Source organism: Drosophila erecta, unplaced genomic scaffold (assembly GCF_003286155.1).
Source record: "Drosophila erecta strain 14021-0224.00,06,07 unplaced genomic scaffold, DereRS2 tig00000021-arrow-pilon, whole genome shotgun sequence".
Taxonomy (NCBI): Eukaryota; Metazoa; Arthropoda; class Insecta; order Diptera; family Drosophilidae; genus Drosophila; species Drosophila erecta.
Window position 1 is genome coordinate 7179302 of NW_020825198.1, and position 26765 is coordinate 7206066.

Below are 26765 nucleotides of genomic sequence, written 5' to 3' on the forward strand. Positions count from 1 at the left end.
GCAGAAAGGCAATTCGAATAAATTTGAAAAACAAGAAAGTATATTGACATTCCAAACAAAAAGATAACGAACTTTTCCTTTTTGTTTGCACATTTGTATATTTTAATTTTCTTTATAACTACTGCAGTAGCTGGTCCACAATAAAATACCTTTCATGACCATTTGAATAACACAAGAATAACGATACTCCGCTGATAACCGGAGAGAAAGAGCGCAGAGAAAGAGCGCAGAGAAAGAGCGGATAGAGCGAAAGAGTTCTTCATACTCCATTCTTCTGTTGGAGACCAACACCGCCGAGATTTGTAACCACCGTATTCAGTTTACCTTCAGTCACGGGCGCGAACAGTTGGCTTTTTGAATTCGGTGGTTTCTGTTGTTTTGGCAGTGTCCGTGGAATATAAAATACCGTGAATCCACGAATCAATTAAAAATAGTCCCACACAAAATAATCTTAACTGTGCAACGTTTGTGATTGAATTCAAGTGCAAATCGATCACAGGGAGTAATTTGTAATCACCCCCGAACTATTCTCAAATGGAACCCGTCTTCATCAACGGTGGACGATAATTGAGTGGAGCGAAACCTGGCAGGTGAGCTACTTAGGAGTTTACAACTTAATTTGCAAGAAAGGTGCAGGAGCATGCCGGAATCTTCGGACTCTCCCTAAGACGCGACTTGGGCCATAAACTAGTTAGACATGCCATAAAGCACCGGGTGTGCAGAAGGTCCAAAACTGGTTACATTACCACAAAAAGCCTGGCCGAGCACAATAATCGCGCACAAACGGGCTGGCAAAGCAACAAAATTATGGATGTTAAACCGAAAAAATGGCAATAAAAAGAAAGAACCAGTCTGTAATAAAAGAAATTAGAAATTAAGACTTCGCCAACCACCCGAAAAAAGGGCGGCGGCATGAAGCAAAGAGCCTTCTTTCAAGCCAGCCATTCCGAAACCAACTGGCACTGGCACTGGCACCAATAAAAGCGTTGAGAATGTCTAAAAAGGTGGACAGGTGATCACCTCCAAAGAGCTCGAAAAACAAAAGGCCCGGAGATCGCTTTGTTGCCTCCTCGCGTCGCGATTCTTCTTGGTGCCGCTTTATATGTCGCTAACCGCGCAATTACCACGTTCATGAACTGGGCCAATCGACAGTTCACTGCTCACTGTTCACCGTGCTCGGTTCACTTCGCTCTTGGCCATTTCCCATTTCCCCTGGCCATTCCGGAGCCGGACCCGTTGCACTCCGCTTTGGAATCACGACATCTGGGATGGCGCATCGCGGGAGGCAACTCCATTATCATCCGATCCCACTAACCGCTATAAGATGAGTGGGTCGCCCATTATGTCGGCTGATTGTTATAGGAGATCGCACAGAAGGAGTTGCGTCGATAGAAATATAATATACCGCAAATATGGGGAATCTTCGGTGGTTTAGACAAGGCATAACTAAGAACTTGGTTAGTTATCCATGCCAAATTAATCCATTTTTATTAAATCCTAAAAATGACATTATTTTAAACATATCAGCTTCTTAAATCGGAAAAACAAAAACAAGTTCACCTTTAAAATTAGCTAAAATATGGAAGAGAAGATTTATTTCATCATGAGATCAGTGGATCCTAGAAAAATAAATATCTATTGTACAATTTGTAACCAAGAAAATATATTAAAATTATACTTATTGTATTACTGCCTGTATTATATACACGTATTTATTTATTGAGAACATAGATGGAGTTTTTTTGATCTAGTTATTTAGTTTGCCCTCTATTCTGTTTTACAAAAGTATTTAAATATTGCTGAACAATAAATTTTGACGAGCTCAGCCCCGGGTGCTATTATCCCGACCGCAGCTGTGACCATTATAGATATGAGCGTTTTGCATGCGCCTATCTATGTCGTTGCGGAAATTGATTTTTAGTCGCAGTTAAGATCTGAGCCGTTTACGGTTCTCGCTCATGAAAAGAAAACACGACAAAAAGACAGGAAGAGGCTGTGGCTCTTGGTACTCATTCTTTTCCCATTTTTGCGACCCAGTAATAACCGACCATTTACGCAAATTCCCCAACGATCCAAACTGACTCATTGATAACTGCAGTCGGAGAAAGTGGCAAAAGACCAAAGCCACTGACTCAGCACGAGACACTCTGATGGGGATTCGGACTGGGACAAGGCTGTCTCGACAGGTTGCCAAATCCACTTCCAAATCCCAGCCAGCAGACGAATCCGAGTACGAATCCGAATCCTAGACGCATAAACACACCCATATCTTTCGCTCTTTCTGTCTAACTGTCACCAAGGCATTTCCAGTGTTTCACCCATTATTTTTTTTACCACATTTTTGTGCTTCTTTTTCCATTTTGACAATTTTCACCTCAAATTAGTTTCACTGAGGCAATGAAAATTTGTTGTTTTTTCGTCAGTCGGAAGTGGATCAAACGACAGTCGAAATAGAAATGCGCAAAACCAGATTGAGATTGAAAAATTATGTACATTTTTACGAGCATTTCTCGGGTGTGAGTGCTGGATTTTGTTGCTGTTTCTGTTTCTGTCTCGGTTTATTTTGATTTCGTTTTCGTTGACTCGACACTCAAATTATTCATTTACGAGTTAATGAAACACTTTCGCTCGTTAAGAGCCGGTCAAGTCAGAGGCCGAATCTCGGAGATCTGAGATCTGAGCTCTTGAGCTGTCAGGTTAATTCCCCTCCTCCACAAAAATACGTTATCTTTCCTCAGATTCTTCTCTCTTCTGAGACAGCGAATGATTCTGCGTGGAGAATCACAAATTGGCCACGAAACGGGGGGCTCATCATGAAGATATATCGCGACTGGCCCAAATTGGCAGGCCGACAACTGATCATCCGTGCCGCACGATTCTTTTGCTCGACGCCGAATGCCAAATGACAGTAGAATCTGAAGACTGGCCATCAGATTGATCTCTGCCTACCTCTCCAGCTGACTTGGCCTGGACAGCAGTTCGTGCCGGGCCGGAACAGAAATAGAACATAACGCTAAGCTAAGCTGCGGCTAAATTGCATTCAAATGATGTAAAATCGCCTCTAATGGGCCGATCTTTTGTTTCGCTTGCCAAGAGGAAAGCGACCTCAAATGCAAGAGTTCGTTGCGGTAAAGCGAATAGAGCACTCCACTGCACTGCAAGAAAGGTATATTCATTTAGTGAAACAAAAATAACAACAGTTGCCTTTTATTTTAGTATCTTCATACTACTTTGCCACTAACGGTATCTTCGACACTAAATGGTATCTCATAGTCGAGGCAGTTAGTGTTTTATAATGTTTTGCTTTTTGTGTTGCTCAGCAACGTGATGTTTTAGAAAGATACAAGTAGACACAATAAAGATATATAGACACAAATAGATTTAAAAACATTCATAATTAAACTCGTCTTTTAAATTAAGATACATTATTTGCATTACAGTTGTATGTTTATGGTGTCTTGTCATTGATTTTTGATAGTATTTTCATATTAAGTAAGAGACCAATAGAATTTAGTTATAGCTCGATCAATGTCGTAGGCTATCCAGTGCCCTTCAATCAGGTAATTCCCCTCCGGAAAGGGTAGTTTTTTCGTTACCATATTATTTATCTTATCATATGGCATCTTATCCAGCACAATATCATGCTAAAATGAATATAATATGAATATTTAATTAATAAACTAGGATATGGTATACCTACGTTATAGGGGCAAGTATGGTTTATGTTGGAATACTCTTTGAAATAACTGTAAAAATAAAGGGCAATCGGATTGGGATTCGGCGATTTAAGGAATCTGCAGGCGTCTAAAGTCATATTGTATAGAAAAGGCAAATAGCCATTCACCCGTTTATATAGAGCAAAGCTCACCTGAATTAAAAAATAATAACTTGTTTAATATAAATATATAAATTAATTTCAATGTACCTTAATTTTGGTTATGGGTATCTTTAGAAGCTTAACTTTGAGGGAAACATATTTGTAAGATCGGTTGACAGACTTCAGAAAACAATAATCAAATAAGGCAAAATCCTTATCCAGAGACTCGCATTGTACGTTTGTAAATTCCACTAGGGAATAAACCTAAAAGTAGCTCTTTAAATATGGTAATTCAGTTAAAAAAAATGCTTACCTCTGTGAAATATCTACAACAAATCAGAAAGACGACAATAAAATTCAGCTTGATTGCCATTATATCTTTTTGGTGTATATATTAAACTGGCTGTTAAACTTGAAAAACACTTTATTTATTAACAAATGATGCAATTATAATTAGAATAATGCAGTTATATACAGCTCAAAAGCCTTCTTATATTTTCTAAATAGCTTACTTCCTTGTTTCTTTTTTGAGTAAGGTATGATAAACGTTGGATTTATCTATTCACTTTGTAATTCGCGTTATTCTGTATATTTTTCTTACGGATGTTGTAACGAACTTTTTTAAAGAGATAAATTTAGCATACTGGTTCAGCACAGATTTTATCCTTTAAATTATCCTTCTATAAACTTAATACCGATATAGTTCCAATTTATAAATATGGCTGTTACATCCACGACCAAACTGGGATTAGGGAACAAAACGACTGCGGTAAAACAGAGTTTGCTTATGGTTAAAATATGGATTTACCAATAATAATAACGTTCCAAATTAGTTCAGGTAAAACATCAATTAAAATAGATAAAATTATTCATGCTCAGTTTGCTATTATCGAGAAAAATACTATCATTAAAATTGTCTATTTGTTTTAATAGCTATGTTTTATGTATACAGCGAAAATATTGTGGATGGGACTTTGAACCATTATAAAAAGACTTCATGCCAAAAGCCCAGATCACAGTCGATAAGCAACATATCAAGATAATTATATTAAATAATAACCACAAAAATCCTGTATTGCAAAGATAATAATTCGAACACTGCCAATTTTTTTTTCTACGTGCTTGGGATATACACCGCTTTAACTTAAAGTAGAATGGAAAAACATTAGTCCGAAGCAAGTTCTAGTGGGTGTGGATATGGGTATGGTATACGTTGCTTTGGGGAGGAGCATCAGGAGTGGTTCCCCGTTGTATGTGCGAGCCACTAATTGCTGTTCGGGCTCTAGCCACAAGCCAAATATTGTTATTTAAACCATATGAATGAATAAACTAAAAATCTATTTAATTAGTTATCTATCATTGGTTGGCAATTCTTTGTATAAAACTAAAAACAGGTACTGGACAATAATTTTGGTTCACAATGTATTTGGTTTTACACTCTTTATATTTTTTATTAAGCCTTCTACAATTTTTTATGTAATACTTATAATAGTCGACTTCCTTGATTCTTTTGCAAACGACTGCAAACCGACTGAGAAAGGCCAGAATTTTCTGGTGGTTATAAAATATGTATTTATTTATAAATATTTATTTATAAAAGATTATACCATTGGAAATCGATTGGATCTTTTCGGAAAAATGCTGTAATTTAAATGGTCTATAAATTACGTAAATGGGTATAATTATGCAGCAAATATTTCTTAAATTGAACTTTAAACATATTTAAAAGCATATTAGCCAACTGTATGTCGAAAGCCCCGATCATAATGTATGAGCTTAATAAAAACCGATATTTCAAAGATGATTAGCCTAGCACTAGTACTTTTTTATTTTGCGTGTTTGAGATAGATAGAAAGCATATCCACACAGGCGAACTAAAAGTATAATGGTCTGCTGCGAGTTCTTGTGGGTATGGATCTGATGGAATGTATGGGTTGCTCTGGAGCGGAGGAGCAGCGGTTCCCTGGAAGTGCGTGCCTCGCATGCTGATCGTAGCACTAATTGCTGTTCGAGCTCGAGTCCACAAAGTGCGTCGATGCATAGTCGAAATGTTGACATTTGCATTTAGACAAATAGAGTTATTCAGAACAAGTTTTCCACATGAACAAATAAACCAAAAATCCATTTAATTGGTTGACTGCCATTAGTTGGCAATGCGTAGTATAAAATTAAAAACAGGTGCTGTACTATATTTTTGTTTCATGTATTTGCCATCACACTAATTATAAAGCTATCAGAAAATATATTTCTTTCTTGTAATATATATATTTGTTGTAAGAACAAGTTTTTTACCGGTACTTGTAAAGTAAAAGGGTACACTAGATTACTGTTTTGAAACAAGTAGAAGGAAGCGTTTCCCTATAAGGTATATATATTCTAGATTTGGATCACTAGCCGAGTCGATCTGGTCCGTTGGTCCGTCCGTATGAACGTCAAGATCTCGGGAACTTTGAAAGCTAGAACGCTGGGATTCAGCATGATTTTAGTAATATTTGCGAAGTGCATGTTTGTCCCGACCACATTTTTGAAAAATCTTGCAATTTACTTTAATTTATTATTTGTGTTGCCAGCTTCCAGCGATATGCCAAAAATGTTTTGACCACTTTACTGTGCACTCCCACTCGATGAGTAACGGGTATCTGATAGTCGGGAAACTCGACTATAGGGCACTGTTGGCTTACTTAGCAATGTAACAGTTTACAGAAGATTGTTTTACATATCATCCACCACCAATACACAAATAGATTTAAATAAGCTCTTAATTACAATAGTTTTAAAATTAACATACATTATTTGCATTACAATTGTATTTTTATGGTGTCTTGCCATTGATTTTGATGGTATTTTCTTATCAGGTGAGGGCCCAATAGAATTTAGTTATAGCTCGACAAATATCGTAGGCTATCCAGTGCAATTCAAGCATATAATTCCCCTCCGGAAAGGGTAGTATTTTCGTTACCATATTATTTATATTATGATATGGCATCTTATCCACAACGATATCATGCTGAAATGAATGTAATATAAATATAACATAAAGTTTCTTTATATACTTCGGGTATACCTACGTTATAGGGACAAGTGTGGTTCATATTGGAATAGTCTTTGAAAAAAGTGTAAAAATAAAGGGCAATCGGATTGGGATTCGACGATTTCAGGAATCTGCATGCGTCTACAGTCATATTGTATAGAAAAGGCAAATAGCCATTCACCCGTTTATAAAGACCTATACGCACCTGAATTAATAAAAAAAAACCTATTACAATCGCTTAAAATATAATTAGATTATTATACCTTAACTTTGGTTATGGGTAGCTTTAGAAGTTTAACTTTAAGGGAAAGATATTTGTAAGATCGGTTTACAGATTTCAGAAAGCAGGATTCAAATAAGGCAAAATCCTTATCCAGCGACTCGCACTGTGCGTTTGTAAATTCCACTAGGGAATAAGCCTAAAAGTAGCTCATTAAATATGGTTATTCAGTAAAAAAAAATTCTTACCTGTGTGAAATAATATGTAAAAAAAATCAGAAAGGCGACGAACAAGTTCAGCTGAATTGCCATTATATCCTTTTGGTGTATATATAAAACTGGGTAATAAACTTGAACAACACTTTATTTATAAACAGTTAATTCAATTAAAATTGAAATAATGCAGTTATTCTTTATACCGGGATAGTTCGATTTTTTAAATATAGTTATTACATCCACGACCAAATCGGCATTAAGCAGCAGAGCTGGCAGATGGTTATAAAATATTTATGTATCCATTAAAACCATCCCAAATTAGCTCAGCCGAAAATCATCAAATTAGAGATAATACTATTCAAAATCAATTTGGTCTTATCAAGAAAAAATACTGTCAATCAAATTGTTTATAAATTACCTAAACTATGCTTTAACATATTTTAAGAATTTCTAAACCAGAACACGATTATCGACATTAATAAACAGACTATTATATAAAAAATCAGCATAAGAACACCTATGTTTCAAAGATTATGGCTACTAATTTATTTTTAATATAAGTTTTCTATTTTGGATTCGAGCTAGAATCACTTCCTCTTAATTGGGATCGGAAATGAAATGAGTTTGCAAACAGTGGCGATTTCACAAGATATTGATATAAGTTCCCCAAGTAATATGGAACGAATTCACCCGCTACATTGTTGGTAGAGCTCCCATCTTGGCCGACAAGTCACCTATCCGGCATTTAGCACTGTTGTTAATACTGTTACCTCAGCCTAACGGTGCTGGCCACCTGACTTGACACTTTTCACCTTCGATGGGGCGCCCTGTACAGTCGGCCCTCGAGTGGGCAAAGTTCTGCGTTTAGTGAGTAATCAAGTTTCCGAATAATTCTCGCAGGGAGAGCTCACATGTGAGAATCAAACCTGGCGGATTTGTTTGTTTTTAATTAGTTTGGTCGGCGCTTTAGGCGTAGCGGTGAATGCTTTTAATTGCTATTTCCAACACCAACACTCTTTACAACTCCACTCTTTTCATGTTATAATATATTTGTGTTCTTTACGTTCCTTTCGTTCTTGTCAACTTTTCCCCTCCGTTTGTCGCAGAAATGAAGTGCATTCTTAGTTCCGCAATGGTTGGGCACTGAGTGCCTTACTTTGTATCCAAGCCGAGTGCTTCTGAGCACCCAAAGAGTACCCACTCCATCACATATGTACGTATGTGGGGTGCTTCCTTCCACCATCTCTATAAAGTGGTCATGCTCCAGTAAGAGCCTGGTAGCTGGCGCCGTTAGAGCGATTACGAAACTGCAAACGCTGCACAGATTGCTTTCAACGCATACATATTCATTCCCTAATGGCCACAAACATTTTAATTAATTTATCACACAATTAGCGGCAACGTTACTTTGTTCGGTGTTGTACAGTGGCTATCGGTTGAAATGCAGTGGGTTCAGTAAACAACGTTTGTTGGGTTTTCTTGAGGAAGACAGCGGAACCTTATTAATTATACATACTCTTAGAACTCTTATATTCATATTGTTTTAAATAAATTCAAAAAATAGTTGAGCATTTATTGAAAAGTTTCTAACCAAACGAAAATTGTGTACATATCTTTTTAAGTTTTTGTGCGGTATAATTACGTACTTTTAAAATCTGAGTCAACTTTTCTTGCATTTTCATTGCATTTCATAACGAATTTCAACTGTACCCGCTCTGTTTACATTAGACTGTTGTACGTAGTTTTCGTTAAAGAAAAGAAAGCAGTCAAAGAAGATTGCATAAATTTGCACAGGGCCCAGCTGAAATTGAGCCATCAATTATGACATATGGCTAGCGGTTTTCTAGCCTCCAAATGATGCTGCCAAATTGGCGATCACTTTCCAAATCAAACAAAAGTCACAGGCTTGATAAATAATCAAAACGGCTGCATTGTTCGGATGATTCAATGAGAAGCTCGCCTAGTTTTCGATGCGCTCGAAATGAACTTTCCATTTCACCGTCGTTTTCCGATAAGCATCCATTGACATCGATGCCTCACCTGTAAAAAAAAATAAATAAAATAACTCGCCCCCTCCCGAAAAGCACCTGTCACATTTCACTTTCTTCGACACTTTGTCGGCGAGGCTTTTATGATTGAAAGTGGCTGGGAATCTTAATCTGGCCGAAAATCGCATCGCATTTGGCCAGATATCAGCCGCAATGGGTTAAACGTGCCAACGGGTTAACGGCCGACTTCCGTTAGACATTTTGCAGCTATATATATAGCCCATATAGCTACCTGCAGACCGACAACTGTCTGACTTTTCAGATCAAATTCTCATCAATCATTCTTTGACGCTTTTTCGTCCAGCAATTTCTCTCGGACAGTGAAAATCGGCTAATGCGAGAAATTTAATCAACTTATGCGTGGCCGTCGACGTCTTAATACTTAATGCCTAAATCGAAATAAAAAACGAAAAAAATTCTGCGTGCAAGTGAGTGTGCCAGCAATATTTTCGTTTTATTTCTGTATTTTGGTTAACTTTTTACGCCGTTCAGACGCAAGCCAATTTATTCTTTCTTTCTCCAAAGTACATCAACGTGAATACAACTGAGGACAAGATGGTAAAAGTAGAAGCAATAGAAGAAATATTATATGTACATTTTATATTTGTTATACCCGCAGATATAAGGTTATTTTTGTTTATGAATTAATATTTTATGGACTCTTTAATTATATTTTATATTTTCTGGATGTATTCGCTTTACACATGGAACTGAATCTATTTCTTTGTCCGCCACTGTGAGTACGTACTGGGAGACGAGCACAAGTTACCAGTTTTGGTTTGGGCCGTCTCCGGGCTTCACCACCACGCCTCCCCGCACCTCCTATTCCCCGTGGCTCCGCGCATGCGCATCTAGGTCAAAAGCTGGTGGCTATGGCTTTGGCCACGGCGATGAGGATGACGCTGACGACGGAGATGGCGATGGCGATGGCGATGGCCATGGCTCCCCAAGCGTTCTAACTGTTTTGGGTGGAGGGTGAGTGGATTCCCCCTGGAGCCCAGCCATATAGACACACTGGAACATGTGTACCTCCATTCTAATTGCAGTGGTTCTTCAATTTGCCTCATTTTCTGCCAGCTTGAGCGCGTTTTTGGCGCTCTTTTTATTAGGCAAATGGGTTTCCGTTCCATTTCAATGGGAAGTGGCGGCGATGACAGAGATTCCGGGCCTACGTTTACAGTTAATTGGGGTTACCAGGAAAGGAATAAACACAAAGATTAATGCTCTTTTAGAACTACTCATGCAGGCCAATGATTCAATGGGAGTAATCTGTTGCAAGTTGAAGTCAAGTAAGATTTAGAGGGCTCATACAAATACAGCAAGGGTCGGCGGCATTCGCAGCCCATTTCTAGACCTATTACTATGCCATTTTGCATAATCCATTAAGTTTGTGTTCGATTTCTGATGATCCAACAAAGCGGCTTCTGCAGAAACCTGAGTTAGTTTCTCCTCGTCGGCCAGAGCCCATCATCAAGGCATTCCGAAAAATAACAGAACTTTTACTTTTGCCAGCTCGAAAAGCTCAGGCCCCATGATCATCCATCCACAGAAAAGACTATCTGAAGCCCGCGGCTTGCCGCACCGAAAAAAACTATTTTTACACACGTTTCTCCGCGGCTGAACTTTGCCTTTGATTGCACATGTATAACTAAACCATACATTGTGGCTTCATAACTACCGAGATCTTACATGTGTATATGCCGGCGGAACAAGCCATAACCCGACCCCATCGCAGCCCATCTTGGATGCGGTGTTGGAAGTGGAGAACTGGTTTCCAACCCACTCCATCGCCAGCCCATCTGCTGTGTACTTAAGCCATTCGGAGTGGGTTCTTTATGCTGGAGCCGGGCTTCCCATGAAGTGAAAATTCCAAATTTGTAGGGCTCAACCATTGAGCGTATCGGAGTGTCGGGCAATTCTCTAATTAAATTTTTTGTTTATGCCACGGAGAGCTTTCGCTTTTTACGACTGGTCACTGGAGAGCTCTTCACTTTGGTCTGTTGTTATGTTCAATTAATTATGAAACTTATCTGATACCTTCTTTCATTGAGAAGGTGGAACGTGGCTTGAATTTTTATTAGCATGAGAAATGTCTTCATTTGCTAAGAAAAGCAAGGCGTTCTTAAGGACTGCTGTGTTTCGTAGCTAACTTTCTTTGTTCTGGGAAATGTTTTATTATTGGGAGTCTTATAATTTGTGGCCTCATAAATTTCATTTGAGTAAAAATATATTCAGGAATTTCTATGACACTACAAACATTTTTCCTTGTGTGTAACTACTCCTTTGAATACTTTTGAGTAGCTTGGAAAATGCAAATGCAAATCAAACCGGTTAACGGCATGCATATCTCATTGCTATTGTGCGCAGTTCTTTTCCTCTTTTCCCTGGCGAAAAGTGAGAATTTTCGCTTGGCTAATGGACTGGGAAACAGGATTAGCCGGTTCTCCGGCATGCTGGCCCATTAGTGACTCTTTTTCACAGCCTGATCCCGAGCACGGATCACTCCAAGTGGACCCAAAAGAAAGCAAAGACCGAAGAACGAAAGTGAAGAAAACTGCTAACAATAGTTCCCCCAAATTTTCTATCTTTTTCAGACCCTGCGACTGGAATTGTAACGGTGGAAAAATGGACACCGTCTATGGGACAAAGAAATACTTCCAGAGTTTATCCGGCGTGAGTGATATATACAGGGCGCAGACATGTCGGCAAATGGTAAGTAATCCCCAATCGTTTATCACTTGCGGGTATAAAAGGTTTAACGGTATGGAGTTGATTAGCATTCAGTAGGTCCAAGAATAGAATGGGGGCTCCGAAACCCTTTGTCAATAGAGTTGTTACATCAACTCGCGTCGGCCGTATCTTTTTTGTGTGTTTTTCATACAGAACGCAGCTTGCATATTTATTTATTTATTTGCTTGTTTGTTTGGGACATGGGTCTTGGAATCGAGCTGTTTGCATTCCTCATTCACCAGCAAACTCGAGAGTCTAAAAAAAAGATACATAGGTACCTGTAACTAGCGAGCCAAACCCGACAGCAGAACGTTCTAAAAGGTGAATGACTTTCTCTGGCAGCGAAGAAAGAAGAGGCAACGAAGAGCCGCAGAAGAGAACGCAGAAGAAAAGAGCCGAGAAGACGGCAATTTGGCCAACTCAGTTTAGTTTAGCAGGGGACCAAACGGAAGGCAAGGGAGCTGCTTCCCGGCCGAAAGAGAGGAACTAAGGGAAATGCCCTGCAGCTAACGAATGTTAAATGGTAATCAAGAAACAATCAAACTTTCCCACAGCCCCCTCGGGGATGTATCTCCCCGAACAAATGCACTTACAGCCGAGGTCGAGACTATAGCCCCTGGGGTTCTGAACATAAGTCATTGATTATTGTTAATTAAAGGCTCAGATTTGGCTTGAAATGCTTGAAAGTGTTCTTTTTGGTGGATAATAAATGTGTATATGCAAGACACTTTTAATACGGCGACATATTAACAGAAATTGTCATAACCAAATCAAAAGACGTATGCAAAAAACATAAATTTTAAACCAGCAAGCTAGAAGACTTAAATATTTTTAATGTATTTACAGTTAGTTTAAGTTGAGTTAAATTATCTGCAATTAACAGTTTAAGTCTAAATCATTGTCATGCCAGTCAATCTCTTCAGTATCAATGTCAATGCCAAATCAAAAGACTTAAGCAACAAACTTGTTTTATGGCACTGCTAATAAAAGCACTTGAAGAAATATAACGAGCTTATAGAATGGATAAAAACAATATAAGATGAAATTCATTTGAGAATATGTATTTTTAAATATGCATAAAGCAAAAATACACTTATACGACTAAAACAGCTAGTTATATGCTTGTAATTGTGCTTAGAATCATGCGGAAGTTAGCCAGATTCTGAGAATCTGACCAGGTGCAATAACTTTGCACCAACCCAGGCTAATTAAATGCGTTTTCCCAGCCATGTTAATGAGATGCATTAACAAATCATGACAAGTGCTCACCGGCGATAGCGATTTTGACATAATGCTGGGAAAGTTTGAGGGGAAGTTTGGTTTTTGCCGTTCTTGACGATAGCAACAATTGAGTCCAAAGTGGTGCCGTTAGAGGCAAACTTCCGTCATCTAGATTGGAAATCACGATAGAAAGTGGCCGTAGGGTCGTTGACGAGAAAGTTGTGCGACTTCTGGCGCCTAATTATCTAATTAGTGGCCATCGGAATCGATGGGCTGGCATGCTTTGGCAACGTGCTTAAGAACAACTGACATCTTCTTTCGCAGAGTGCGGATTATACATACCAGAACACAGTTGGCCGGAGGTCCCAGCTGGGGGCTTACTACCATATGAACAAGCAGCCTTCGTACACCAATGAACACAGTCTGAACAGTCAGTATGGGTACAATACGTGGGGCATTTGGCGGGATGGCAGGAACATCGCCCCATCCACCTTCTCGGCCAAGACGCACACGCAGTACCCCAAGAATCGATCCTTCAGCATTATCCTTACAACGGCTGCATTTATCGTACTGCTGGCCGTCATCTCCATCGCAGGATTGGCATTCTACTTCAGCTCTATAAAAACCAATTTGGAGGATCGTAAGTATATGAGTATATGAAATTAGTTGGTAAATACCTAATATTCCATACCTTTTTACAGCTGTCATGGGCTTTGAGGGTTCCTTCCGCATCGCCAAAGGGGATCTCTTCTCCACTGGCTTAAAGTACAACCACACTACCACCTACAAACAGAAGATCGAATTCTATAAGAGATTTGTGGAGCGTTCCATGATGGACAATGGATTGCAGCCACTGCGCACCGATGTCTGGGGCTTTGGAGAGGGTCCACTGATCAAGGTCTCATTCCGCGTGTTCCTCGATGTCCGTAAACTGCCACAGTAAGACAACTTAATGCCAAATTAACCCCACCGATCTCATGTACTTCTTTGTATCAGAAACATCCTGAGTGTTGAGGAGTACATTAAGGAGTCACTGTTCCTGGAAACTTCTGCAACAAAATCCTTATATCGTTCACTGCGTTTGGACACGGAGTCGGTGGAGATCAAGCGCATAATGGATGAGCAGGTGGTGCGATCTGCAGCGATATTGAAGGAAGCCGTAAGTCATGATACTCATTAATGTTGCTATCATTGTAAACCAATAATCTCTCCAACAGCAAACGGTGCCCACTAGTCAAACACAACTGGAAAAGCGTCTCATGAAAAAAGGTAGCACACCGGCAACAGCTCCAGTTCACCCAAAACCGAATCTGAATACCACGCCCAAGCCGAAGAATCCCCTCCTGCGTAGTCATTCCGCTGACGAAGAGTCCGATATCGATGTGGAGAATGCACCAGTTATTCAAGGCTCTTTTGAGGGTTCGTTCGAGATCACCAAGACTGATGCGGACATAGCCCGGAAGAAGACCCCGCCCACTCGAGCCTACCAAGCCACTAGTAGCACCTTACCACCCAAGGCCATTGCGGTGACGCCCTTTTCCTTGAGGGTAAAGCCCAAGAAGCCGAGTATCGAGAAGCTAACGACGGTGCTGCCACAGCAAGTACCCACCGGAGTTCCTATTAGCTCTACCAGGGCAACCACCAAGGCCACCAAGGCAACTACTACCACGACGAAGAGAACAACAACGTCCACCTCCCGGAAAACCACAACAACGACCACTCCTAAGCCAACAACTACTACTACAACCACGGAGCCCACTACAACTACCACTACCTCAACGACTACAACAACAACACCACCACCTCCAAGCACCACTAGAGCCACCATCACAGGCACCACCACCTTCACATACCCCTCCGTGAGCACACCTCCTCCGAATCAAAAAGGATCTCTGCCAAAATTGGATGCCAATCTGTTTACCACCTTTCCCATTTTGGACACTCAACCGTGGAGACCAATGCACCGAGAGGTTCCAGAACTGCTGCCCGGTCCACCGCCCGCTTTTCCCACCAAAACTCTACCTGCGGGTACCACTCCCACAGTGAATCACATACCACAGAGAAGAATCGACGAATTTGAACTGCCCTTCATTGGAGACAATCCCACTCCTCCGACAGCTGCTGTGGCTCCAGTGACTGTGGACCCCTACACTTTGGGTTTCCTCAATCCGGGATTGCGAGTACAAGAGCCAAAACCAAATCTCGGACCGCAGCCACAGGATCAGGACATGCTTTTCTACCATAATTTTGGCAGTCCGATCTTCATGCCGGGCACCGAGAATATAGAACGCTTGGGAGGAGCTCTGGTGGAACCACATCCTTTGCCTGTACCTCTTATAGATGATGTCATCATACCACCATTCAAGCCCATTGATGCTACAATAGGAACGGGTGACAAGATGCCCTTTAATCTGGACGCCAGCAACGAGAGATTCGAACATTTGGGTGGAGGAGTTATTGCCAAGAAGCCCCAGGAGAAGTTGGACAAGAAGGAGCAAGCATCAAAGAAAGACCAGTTGGAAGGAAGTTTGACCATTAAGGAAGCGAATCAGACGGTGCTGGATAAGAAGAAGGACCAGAATCCAGAGCAGCCTGAGATAACCACTGAAGTGGAAAAGAAACAGGAGAAAGTGGAGGCTACCACATTACCTACGAACGTACCGATTAATAGCTCACCCAAGCCAACGAAATCTCCATCTTTACCCTCACTGAAACCTACGGATAACTCTGTGTTGGCCGACACCATTGGAGAATTCTTCATGGAGCTGCTTAAACTGCCGAAGGAGGATAACGCGACTGCGACTAAAAAACCAACAGGGGATGCGATAGAGTCCCGTATAGAACCTGAGGAAGAAGAAACCCTGGATCCTCTGAAGACCCCTAGTGTGAGCCACTCCAAGCCAAACTTTATGAACCTCAAGGAGATCATCTTGCAGAGGAATACCCCTTCATCGATTCTCTCCAACGAAACTTTGGAGGAATCCACAACAATGACGCCAACCACAACGACGATGCCAACCACAACAACCAGCGCCACAACGGAGGAGCCCAGAACCACGAAAAGGAATCGCATTCGAACCACCAGTGAACGACCCACAATGATGGACGACTCAAATCTATTTCCGTCCCACTCGAAATGGGAGTTTGCCAATAGTTCATCGACCCAAGGATTTGGACACAACTCGAATATGAGGAAAGTCTTCAATCAGACTCTGCAGGCTTGGGTATCGGAGGACATTGACAAGTCAGAGAACTTGACGTTGAACGATATCAAGACAAGGATTAACAATGCTAGTAACATTCAGGATATCTCCCTGATCTTTGATACGTTGGCCTCCAAGCTGGGCATTACTCCCAGTGTTCCCAATAAGTTTCCTCCTTTTTCGCAAAACAAACTGAAGCAGGCTCCAAAGGAAGATGTCACAAGGAGACCAATACCCAGCTCCACCACCACGGAATTACCAATACTGATCCCAGAATCTATTCTGCCTATCGAAAGGGAGCCCTTTATTAAGCCCATGTCTAGTTTTATAGATGATGCTTCCTCGGAAGTCCTGGGAGCGGCTATTCCCGTAATTGGCGAGGCGGAAGTGGAGGTAGTGGATCCACTAAACTATGAGGAGATGCTCAAGATCTCGCAGTTCGCTGCCAGCAGTACGGAACCCAGTATCCATAAGCTGGTGACACTTCTTCCGGTTAGATCAAACTCCGGAATCCGAACCTACAGACCACCAGCCGCGGATGAGGAGACGCAGAGGAGTGCCAGTGCTCCGGCTGCCTTGGCTGCACCTTTACCTGTTCCTTCACCCGGAAAGATTAGCATACGGCGCAAGGGCAACCTCAACCAGAGCCGGAGATTCGGACAACCACCTGCAGAGGCGGTGGTCAAGGGCGGCATCCAGGTGACAGTCAAGAAGTGATTACAGAGCCGTCCAAATGGGCTCACCATGAGATTAGAGGACAAAGGAATTCTTCCACAGAATCCAAGGATGTAGCTTAAACCATTCCATTTGTTAGTTATAAGTAGGGAATATAACTTTAGTTAGGTCGATTGTGCATATGACGAAATCTTGTTCGAAAATTGTTTACGAGCATGGGAACAATTTTGGAATGACACTTTTGGTTATATTGGCGGACCCAGCGACTGCCAGTCCTCAGCATTTAAGGCAAACCACATCATATTCATTGTATAAGCTTTGAATCTTTAGTATACGATCCAACGATATTCGAATATTATTTTTTTCAGTTCATTGCGATTCTTATGTTAATGTTAGCTACGTATGTAATGTAATGATTAAGCCCGATCCTTGAATAAATGTGAATAATTTATTACACGCTATGGGTTTCTTTTCCGACTAATAGGGAATGGATAAATTCCAGCATTTCTTCAGCTTTAATTATTTATCAAGTATTTTGCCAGTATTTTTTTCAAGTCACGCGCGCACCGTAAACCGAATTTCTAGTATTTTCCGCAAGGCCGCAGGTAGATGGTATTTTGTATTATCTTTCCGCGCTTCCTCTGTGCACACCTGAGTATCGAGGATTATAGGTTGTTGTTGTTTCGTCGGTTGTGAATTGAATCAAAATAGAACAAACAAGTGGCTCAACATACTCAAGAAATAGATATAAGTACAAAGTGATAAGAGGAATTAGGCCTGCTAATTATCGAGCAGCAAAATGGGCTGTGCAGAGAGCAAGGACGGCGAGGGGGAGGCGCAAAACAATAGGCCCAAATACCGGTCCTGTACGGACACCTGCTGGCTGGCCATATACATTATATTCTGGCTGTTTTTGGTAAGAAATGGAATATATTTCGATCTATACAGAGATATAGTAGTAGTCTGTATCGGGAAAGTGAAAGCCCAGACATTCATCTGCGCAACGCGTCTCTCTGCTTCGCTGCGTGTGTGAGCGGTTTTTGCGGGAGGAAAGCGGCTACTTGTTACTTGAAAATGTCTCACTCATGTCGTCATCGCTGGATAGCTTATGTGCGGAATTGTTAATTCCTCTAATGAATGCGATGATTTAACAGTCAGGGTTAGTCCGACATATAAGCCCACATATAAATCCCTCGTGAAGCGAATCGATAGCCGCTTTGCTTACTTTGCTTTTCTGCTGTCCTACAGGACACGCCACTCCTCGAAAGCATTTCCATGTCAAGTATTTGCATGGGAATGTCGTCCACCAGAGCGATTATAATAATAATGCCCCTTGACATGACATGCTGGTCATGGGGCGTTGGCTGCCTGAACAATGATCTATCCACTTTAATTTGCCTACTTTTCGTTTTACAGATAGTGATAGCCATCTTTTCGTTCGTATATGGAAATCCCTTGCGCATCATCAATGGCTACGACTCCTTTGGCAACACCTGTGGAGTTAAATACAATGAAAAGTTTCAAAGCTTCCCGCTGTCCGGCATGAATACGCTCGACAAGCCGGAACTCTTCTATTTCGATGTCAAGGAGCTGAAGAAGTCCCTCAAGATATGCGTCAAGTCATGTCCCGCCAAAACCATGACCAAGGGCAGCGAGCTGCTGGAATACTACAGCCAAACGGGCACTCAGCTCTGCAAATATGACTACAACATGCAGCAGCTGAGTACGGCGGGCAACGATGCCAAAACGTTCAATTTCCTAGGTCCATGTCCCAGTTTACCCATTCATGAGAGGTGTGTTTGGATTACATCACCCAAATCAAATGCTAATTTAATTCACACATTAATCACTTCTTTCTAGTTCGCCTGTCCTACATCGCTGTGTGCCCAAGGGTACGGGAGAGAAGGTTCAGAACTACTACGACATGCTCAATAACTGGGATGTGGCCCAGCAGTTCGTTGGCGACATCTACTCCACCTGGCACATCATTGCCATGGTCTGTGGATTAGCTTTGCGTAAGAGATTCCTCATTCTTCACGAAAGTATTGTCTAAAACGCCTTTTTCTCTAGTCATTTCAATTGCTCTGGTGACCATGATGCACTGGCTGTCTCGCATCGTCTCCTGGATCATCTGTGTCCTAGTCATAGTGGCGAGTGTGGGGCTTACTGTTGCTCTTTGGTATGCTTACTATAACATACGCAATAAGTCTGGCGTGAACACACAATACTCTATGCTGGAGGAGTTTGTGCGTAATCAACAGGCGGTCCTCACCCTGGCTGTCCTGGCCACCATAACTATGGTGTGTTAACTCATTCAATACTTAATTCCCAGTTACTTAGTCTGTTTCGTTCACAGATAATCCTTATCGTGGTCATATACTTCTTGAAGAACAAATTGGCTGGCTTGTCGGCCCTTTTCGAGGAAGCTGGTCAGTGCATGATGAATCTGCCAGGACTTTTGATCGCTCCGCTCTTAGCCTTCCTTGCGCTCATAGTCTTCTTAAGCTTTTGGGTGGCAGTGATCATTTGCCTGGCCACAGCCAGTTCACCTGGAGAAAGTCCCATTGCTCCGTTCGACAACTCGAAAGCACATCAGCAGGCATTGCCAGCAAATGCGTTGTTCGTGCCCAATAACACCAGCACCAATGATTTAAGACGTAAGTAGTCTCATATATACGCGATGTAAATCCATTGTATGCAGGTTTCCTAAAGCAGCTGAATTCGAAATAATCTGAATTGTATATTTTTGCATTTTGTGGTTAATATATTACGTGATTTGGCGAATAAGTAAGTGATATTTGTTAGAGGCACAGAAGTTTACTCTAGTGTACATATTTCTGTGTTTTCTCCTCACGACTGTTCGATCTAAATTGTATATACAAAAATAAACAACCTTTTCTTATGTTACTGCACTTATGTTTCCAAAGAATTAATCAAAAAAATTTCCTAAACAGCCAATTCCCGTGTAGAATATGCCGATGCTGGAGCCCTTCGTAGCATGTTCTGGATCTATGTGGTGGGTCTTATATGGACGGTGGAGTTTATTTTCGCATGCCAGCAGTTTGCTTTGGCCGCTGCCGTGGCCTTCTGGTACTTCCAAAAACCGACCAGCACACCCACGATTTACGCCATTGGCAAACTGGTTAAGTATCATCTGGGTACGGTGGCCAAGGGATCCTTTGTCATCACTATTTTCAAGATTCCCCGCCTGATACTCACCTATTTGTATGCCAAGTAAGTTGAATCGTCACTTTGCAAGCGTTTCCCATTCTTTACTAATTGAACATGACATTTCAGATTGAAGAAGGGCGAGGACAAGGGATCGGAGTGTGCCGCCTGCTGCTTGAAGTGCTGCATATGTGGTTTCTGGCTACTAGAGAAGTTCATTCGCTTCTTGAATCACAATGCATACACCGTTGTGGCTATCGAATCCATTAACTTCTGTCCTGCTGCTGGCATTGTAAGTTTGCTATCACACAAATGTTTCAAATTAAAAATGCATATTTCTTTTTAGGCTTGGAATGCCATGGCCACGAATGTTTTGCAAGTGGCCACCATTAACAGTGTGGGCGACTTCATTCTCTTCCTGGGAAAGGTTGTGGTGGCCGCCCTCTCTGGCCTCATTGGTATCGTTTTGCTCAAGGACATGCCCGGTCTGAATTTCTACATGGCCCCCGTCATAATCATCATCATATTCTCCTTCTTTATTGCTCACATTATCCTATCGCTATTTGAGGTGGGTATTCCCTTACAACCTGTTTAATCTTGAGGCTAACCAATGGCTCTTTAATAGATGGTAGTGGACACCTTATTCCTCTGCGTCTGCGAGGATAAGACCCTGAATGGTCGCTCTGGTCGATGGGCGCAGAGCAACTTGGCCAAGCTAGTAGGCGAGGAACCGCTGCAGCCTGGCGAGGAGCCGCCCATCGAAGTTGTTCAAATGATGCCCATCAACAAGCAGCCATTTAGTATTACCCGACTCCCACAGTCCGACTCCGAAGTAGCTCCCATGTCGGCGGAGTAACTCTAGGATGCAGCTAGGTGTTTTCGCTTTTGTATTCCATACGCAAAACCTCCCGAAACTCAACGCACATCTCATTAGGATGTTAATATTTATATACATACCATTACTCCGTCGCGACGTACAAAGCAGAACAGTGGGACAAATAATAACTGGTAATCTTGTCTATTGATATATTCAAACTTAGGATGCACAGTTTGTAAACGTATTTATAAAGTTTAATCGTTTTTGTATCTAAATGTAAAATGAGGTGTTTAAACCTTTTTCACGCGTTTAATGGTTCTTGCTTTCTTTCTTTCAATCACATCTTTTACGGCCTGCAGTTGTTTTTCCTTGATCTTCTTGGTTAGCGCCGATTTGGGTGTCTGTTTGGCGGCTTCCTCCTTCTTCTTTTTGGCTATCGCAGCCAGAATTTTGGCCGTCTCCACGGGATCATCGTCTTCAAACAGCTCTTCGTTATCCACGCCATCGTAAGCTCTGACCGGTCGCGTTGCCTCGTGTTTGACCTTTTGCTCCACTCGGTTCACGTACTTGTCCTTGGCGGCCTTCTTGAGTACCTGTCGCTGTTTGGATGGACTCACGTAGTCTGGATTCTCCCAGATGGTTTTGCCAGTAAAGGAACCATCGAATATTTTCACAGGATTCATCACGTAACGCGGTCCAACTTCGGACAAACCGCCGTCCTCGGATAGAATCTGGAAATTTCTGAACCAGATGCGTTTGTCCAGGTAGGTGAAGGTAAAAACGTGATCCACGAAGGGCTGGCTCTTGGGATGATGGTTGGGCACGGAGTATGTCTGCACGAACAGCTCCTTCAACAGCTTAAGATGCGGCAGCTCGTCGAATTTGGAGTCAAACGAGAGTAGCGGGCGCGATCCCCGCAAGCAGTTGCCCGTCATCTTCAGTTCGGCCATTGTGTGAATGTTTTCGATGAGGAATTTAGCAGATGGACCAGTGGATCCCGACGTGTTGGATATCCACATGTACAGATCCCTTTTGCGGCGTCCTTCAAACAGCATGGCCTTATTGCAGTGCTTCATTTCGCACATTTCGTTGACCACCGACAAGGTTTTGGAGCGCTCCATTTTGGATTCGGGTCGATGGTGCGGCATCAGGGTCTTAATATCCTTCATTAGGTGCCGGTCCCGGTGGCTAATACCGCGGGCGGAGAAGACCAGCACGCGTTGTTTGTTCACCCACTTTTCCTGTAAGTAAAATGCAATTTATTGTTAGGATATTCTACGTTCCCAGGAAATGGGACTTCTTACCTTTTTGGGCACCACATCATCTGAGGATCGTTGTGGTGGCAGTGGTGGATTTTCATCCAGCGGTACTATCTCCAGCTGCGGCGCAACCTTCTTTTTCTTATTCTGGAACTTGCGGCCCATTTTTTTAGTTGAAATAATTAAAAACAATGGAAAAGAAGTGCGTAGGTAAAACGTGGAGTGACAACAACCAGGGATGGATATCTATTTAAAACCAGGGCGTCGACAGCACGTGCAACTAAGTTGTGACATTTTCCAACACTGTATGGAAATATTTAATTCAAATAAAAAACCGGAAAAATAAAATTAAACATTTTGTAAACGGTTCTTTTTCTTTTTTTCTAAGCCAAATCAACTAGTTAAATTAAAATCTAGAAATTAAATTGGAACTACAATTCGCATTAAGTATAGCACCCTATTTTTAGCTTCTAGCTGGCATTAGACTAATATGGTTCAATCCTCTTCATCTTCAACTCCTGGTTCAGGACACAGTCGGCATCTGCTTTCGTTGACGCCGTAATTCATGCACTGTTCTCCCACGCACTCGCAACATCCATCATGAAACCACCTGTAGCTGGTGGCTCCGGTTTTCAGGCAGGTCTGTCTACACTTATTCCAGGATGTACACTGATCCAGATACAAAACAGTGCAGTTTAGTCCGGAACCTGATAGTCCAACCGTTGCAAACGAGACCACGGTCCAATTGTAGGTGTATCCATCGTTTGGAGATGAGGACATGGCCCTGAACAGGGCTGGCATTCCTTCGAATTCCTCGGTGTGTGATTTTTTACGCATTTCTGCCATGTTTGCCAGGCCTAACTGTCCAAAGGATAGCAAAATGTAGATAGTCACGAGTGATTTCATATTGAATTGGAAAATGCAACTGAAGTGTTGAGCGCGTTTACAGATGGCTTTTAAATGAGTTTTTAGTTCAGGTAGGTATCGTTTCAGGTAGAAAGTCACTTACCAGCTGACGATAAAGGGCGTTAACAATTTTATAACTATTACCTAAATGGTGTTGCTCGTTTTCCTTTTCTGGGCTTAATAACTTAATCCCTAATCGCTGCGAACAGCTGAAATATGTACATATAAAACTATTTTATGGGTAATAATTAAGGAACCAGTTTCTTCAACGGAACCAGTGCACGGCTCCCTGGAAATTGGTTTGTCATATATCGATCACTTCACATCTCTATATTGTATGTATACGCCATCAAAGCGGCACAAGCGAAAAAAGTGCGAATAATTTGAGCGGAGGGAAAACATAGATAAACCAGAACCATGTCGGACTACAGATCTCAATCGCGGAGTGGCGGGGGACGTGGCGGCCAGGAGTACTCCAACGATGACGATCCGCCGATGTCGCGGCTTTTCATCATTTGCAACAAGGCGCACACGGAGGAGGATTTCCGTGAAGCCTTCTCGCCATACGGCGAAATCGAGGATATTTGGGTGGTGAAGGACAAGCACACGCAGGAGAACAAGGGAATCGCCTACGTCAAGTTCTCCAAGACGTCCGATGCCGCCAAGGCGCAGGAGGAGATGAACGGCAAGACCATTGGCAAGATGGATCGCACCCTCAAAGTGCTGGTGGCAGCCAAGTGAGATTAGCTTCGAGTACTGGTACCCAAAGACATGTCCTAACCCTTACCTCCTTACACCAGTCGCAATCAGGGCTCAAATAAGTCTGAGAACGAGCAGGAGAAGTACGTGAGGCTCTTCATAGTAATCCCCAAAACAGCCACCGAGGAGGATATTCGAGAGGAATTCTCCCAGTGGGGCGATGTGGAATCGGTCACAATTGTCAAGGAGAAGAACAATGGCAATCCCAAGGGCTTTGGATATGTCCGCTTCACCAAGTGCGTGGCAAATCAGCGTCGCTAATTGTACAAGCCCTTGCTAATGTAATCTCTATTTACAGGTTCTACTATGCAGCGGTGGCTTTCGAGAACTGCTCCGCCAAGTATAAAGCAGTTTTTGCCGAGCCAAAGGGTTCCACACGCACACAGAGGGACCAGTACGGTCGTCCCTCCGAGGACAATCCCTTGTATAGCAGCTCGGGACGTGGCAACTCCAATTTTAATGGAGGCGGTAGCAGCAGCGGTGGCGGCGGCAGCAGCAGCTACAACAACGACTGGAATGTGTCGCAGAACAACGACATGGCGGCCTTCCTGCGCATGCAGAATGTCCCAGTGGCCCAGCCCTCCTGCCTGGAAGTCAACGTGAGCAACTGCGTCAACCAGGATCAGCTCTGGCGACTCTTCGACATCATTCCCGGCTTGGATTACTGCCAAATCATGCGGGAACGTAAGTAACCAGTCTAGTCAAGGTTCCAATCACCCTTAAAACTACTTATAATACCCTTTGCAGATGGACCGCGCACCAATGAGGCCTTAGTGGTGTATGACAACCCAGAAGCAGCTATTTATGCCAAGTAAACATAGCTCTAAAACTCTTTTTTATACAGGCCCTAACACTTTTTTTCTTTAGGGACAAACTCCATGGCTTGGAGTACCCAATGGGCGAACGCATTATTGTCAAAGTCAATGGAATGAGCTCAGCTCGAATGGACACATCCTTTATAGACAGTACGCGAGTTAAATCTATCAAGGGTTACAGGCCTCGCCATCACCTGTAACCATTTATTAAACAATCTTGTTTGATTTATTTTTTAACACCTTGGCTTTAAATGCATGCTATTCCCTATGCCTAGATTTAATGTGGTCTTTTATTTTAGAGCGCACCAAAAAGGATGCCATCTGCAATGTGCCTTTGCCCCCAACGCAACCACTGGCATCGCCGGACGACCAGGTGGCCCAACGACTATTTATTGTGCTCTCAGCGGTAGGTACCACTGTACCATGTCCAATTTGCATTAGTTATAAACGTTGTTTCTTATCAACTCAGAACTTGCCGCATTCGATATTGAAAAACATATTCTCTTGCTGGTCGGGACTGATTGACGTCTACCTGCTGCCGAACAAGAACTGTGGCTACGTCAAGTATGCGGAGGCCGAGAGTGCTCAAATGGCCATTCGCACTCTGAATGGCGCCGAAATATGCGGCACCAAAATCAAGGTTTGTACCTTGTACTCGTGTTCTGCTATTGACAAGCGCTACGTGTGTTTTAATCAATTTGTATCTTACTTCAGGTCATGGAGGCTGAGGAGCGCAGTGGATCCGATGGCGATGATGGCGGTCGCAAGCGTTTAAGGCGGAATTGAGTGTAAGTAGCTAGTTGAGAATGCATAAATCCCATATCTATTAATGTAGCCATAGTTGGACTGAGTGTGTGCCGTGGTCCGAGGTAAGTAGCTGTGCAAATTCCAAACCGAAACCTTTTAACGATTTAAGTTACGCATTCGCCTAACGCTCGTGTGCTGAGAGCTTTTGCTGGGGCCAACCTCTTGCTGCACTTGCCATGTGTACCGGTTGGCCATCGATATCCACGATACCCATGCCGCCCACTGAGCGCGAACATAATAAGCCAAACCATTTTTATCTTTTTATCTCCACAGACCCACTGACAACCAAGAACTTACAGAGAACGCAATGTACGAGTACGTAACTAACTTGAGCATACAGTCCGATAAAAACAGTTGAACTGACCACCAACCACGCAACAACGCAACAACCAACCAATAACCAAACAAGAACCACCACCACAACAACACTCTCTTAACGGAATGCCACAAGAACCACGAGGACTGGAGAACGCAGACCGGAAACGGCGAACGCAGACCGGAGACCGGAGACCGTACCCGGGTGAACAAACCAAACAAGCCAACGAAATCACCACACCCGTTGACTACTATTGACTAACTCAAGAACTCAAGTGGGCCTCGTACAGAGCACTCCTAGAAAGACCCATACGACCTTTAAACGGAGCCAACGAAACTGCAATGCTTGCTATATACACTATACATATATATAGTGTCGTATACATATACTATCTGTAAACATACCGCTTAGGGGACTTTTGAATCAACCCGTGATACAGAAACGAACTCTGTGTAACTTGAACTATTACTAACGTATTCCGACGAGATTCAGCCAAGCAATAAATTCAAACGCAATGAATTTCTCAAGAGTGTCAACTCTGTCTCGTAAACCCACGATAATGCCGTTCGTGAAAATAAGTCTTTTCATATATTAGATTTTAAAAAAATGATATTTTACTGTATAAGCCCAATAAATACAACTAAATGGATACAAAAAATTGTTTTCCTTGTAAACGGATTTAAAACGAATGCATCTGAATCAAAAAAACGTTTTCTATTGAAGAACCTTTAAAAAGTCTACTCATTTAATGTTCGTTA

At 42.2% G+C, this 26765-nt stretch overlaps 7 protein-coding genes across 8 annotated transcripts; 3 read left to right on the plus strand and 4 right to left on the minus strand.

The window, feature by feature from the left end:
* Nucleotides 1–276: 276 nt before the first annotated feature.
* Nucleotides 277–17612, plus strand: LOC6543826 (mucin-5AC). Its single transcript, XM_001971840.3, has 6 exons — nucleotides 277–590; nucleotides 11926–12043; nucleotides 13607–13922; nucleotides 13984–14221; nucleotides 14279–14441; nucleotides 14500–17612. Exons 2-6 carry the CDS (start codon nucleotides 11957–11959, stop codon nucleotides 17200–17202), a joined length of 3507 nt encoding a protein of 1168 aa, XP_001971876.1. The 5' UTR covers nucleotides 277–590; nucleotides 11926–11956; the 3' UTR covers nucleotides 17203–17612.
* Nucleotides 3489–4419, minus strand: LOC6543824. The gene is made up of 5 exons (XM_001971838.3): nucleotides 4330–4419; nucleotides 4131–4228; nucleotides 3926–4081; nucleotides 3701–3868; nucleotides 3489–3644 (listed from the first exon to the last, which is right to left on the minus strand). The coding sequence occupies exons 2-5, from the start codon at nucleotides 4188–4190 to the stop codon at nucleotides 3489–3491; spliced, it is 540 nt and encodes a 179-aa protein (XP_001971874.2). The 5' UTR covers nucleotides 4191–4228; nucleotides 4330–4419.
* Nucleotides 6634–7379, minus strand: LOC6543825. The gene is made up of 4 exons (XM_015157822.2): nucleotides 7317–7379; nucleotides 7112–7267; nucleotides 6886–7053; nucleotides 6634–6824 (listed from the first exon to the last, which is right to left on the minus strand). The coding sequence occupies exons 1-4, from the start codon at nucleotides 7377–7379 to the stop codon at nucleotides 6669–6671; spliced, it is 543 nt and encodes a 180-aa protein (XP_015013308.1). The 3' UTR covers nucleotides 6634–6668.
* A 173-nt stretch (nucleotides 17613–17785) lies between the features above and the next one.
* Nucleotides 17786–21458, plus strand: LOC6543827 (CTL-like protein 1). The gene is made up of 9 exons (XM_001971841.3): nucleotides 17786–18076; nucleotides 18577–18953; nucleotides 19021–19175; nucleotides 19231–19460; nucleotides 19517–19817; nucleotides 20115–20394; nucleotides 20458–20620; nucleotides 20675–20896; nucleotides 20954–21458. Exons 1-9 carry the CDS (start codon nucleotides 17960–17962, stop codon nucleotides 21182–21184), a joined length of 2076 nt encoding a protein of 691 aa, XP_001971877.1. The 5' UTR covers nucleotides 17786–17959; the 3' UTR covers nucleotides 21185–21458.
* Nucleotides 21338–22679, minus strand: LOC6543828 (ribosome biogenesis protein BRX1 homolog). The gene is made up of 2 exons (XM_001971842.3): nucleotides 22450–22679; nucleotides 21338–22386 (listed from the first exon to the last, which is right to left on the minus strand). Exons 1-2 carry the CDS (start codon nucleotides 22567–22569, stop codon nucleotides 21436–21438), a joined length of 1071 nt encoding a protein of 356 aa, XP_001971878.1. The 5' UTR covers nucleotides 22570–22679; the 3' UTR covers nucleotides 21338–21435.
* Nucleotides 22680–22764: 85 nt separating this feature from the next.
* LOC6543829 (protein twisted gastrulation) lies at nucleotides 22765–23357 on the minus strand. Its single transcript, XM_001971843.3, has one exon. It carries the CDS (start codon nucleotides 23308–23310, stop codon nucleotides 22900–22902), a length of 411 nt encoding a protein of 136 aa, XP_001971879.2. The 5' UTR covers nucleotides 23311–23357; the 3' UTR covers nucleotides 22765–22899.
* A 241-nt stretch (nucleotides 23358–23598) lies between these two features.
* On the plus strand, nucleotides 23599–26659 carry LOC6543830 (RNA-binding protein 45). 2 transcript variants are annotated; one of them, XM_001971844.3, is made up of 9 exons: nucleotides 23599–24047; nucleotides 24111–24305; nucleotides 24368–24753; nucleotides 24817–24880; nucleotides 24937–25034; nucleotides 25184–25290; nucleotides 25354–25524; nucleotides 25599–25672; nucleotides 25965–26659. In XM_001971844.3, the coding sequence occupies exons 1-8, from the start codon at nucleotides 23728–23730 to the stop codon at nucleotides 25668–25670; spliced, it is 1413 nt and encodes a 470-aa protein (XP_001971880.1). In that variant the 5' UTR covers nucleotides 23599–23727; the 3' UTR covers nucleotides 25671–25672; nucleotides 25965–26659. The 2 variants fall into 2 exon arrangements, with proteins under 2 accessions (XP_001971880.1, XP_026832275.1); XM_026976474.1 differs by having other exon boundaries at nucleotides 25599–26659.
* The last annotated feature ends 106 nt before the right edge of the window (nucleotides 26660–26765 follow it).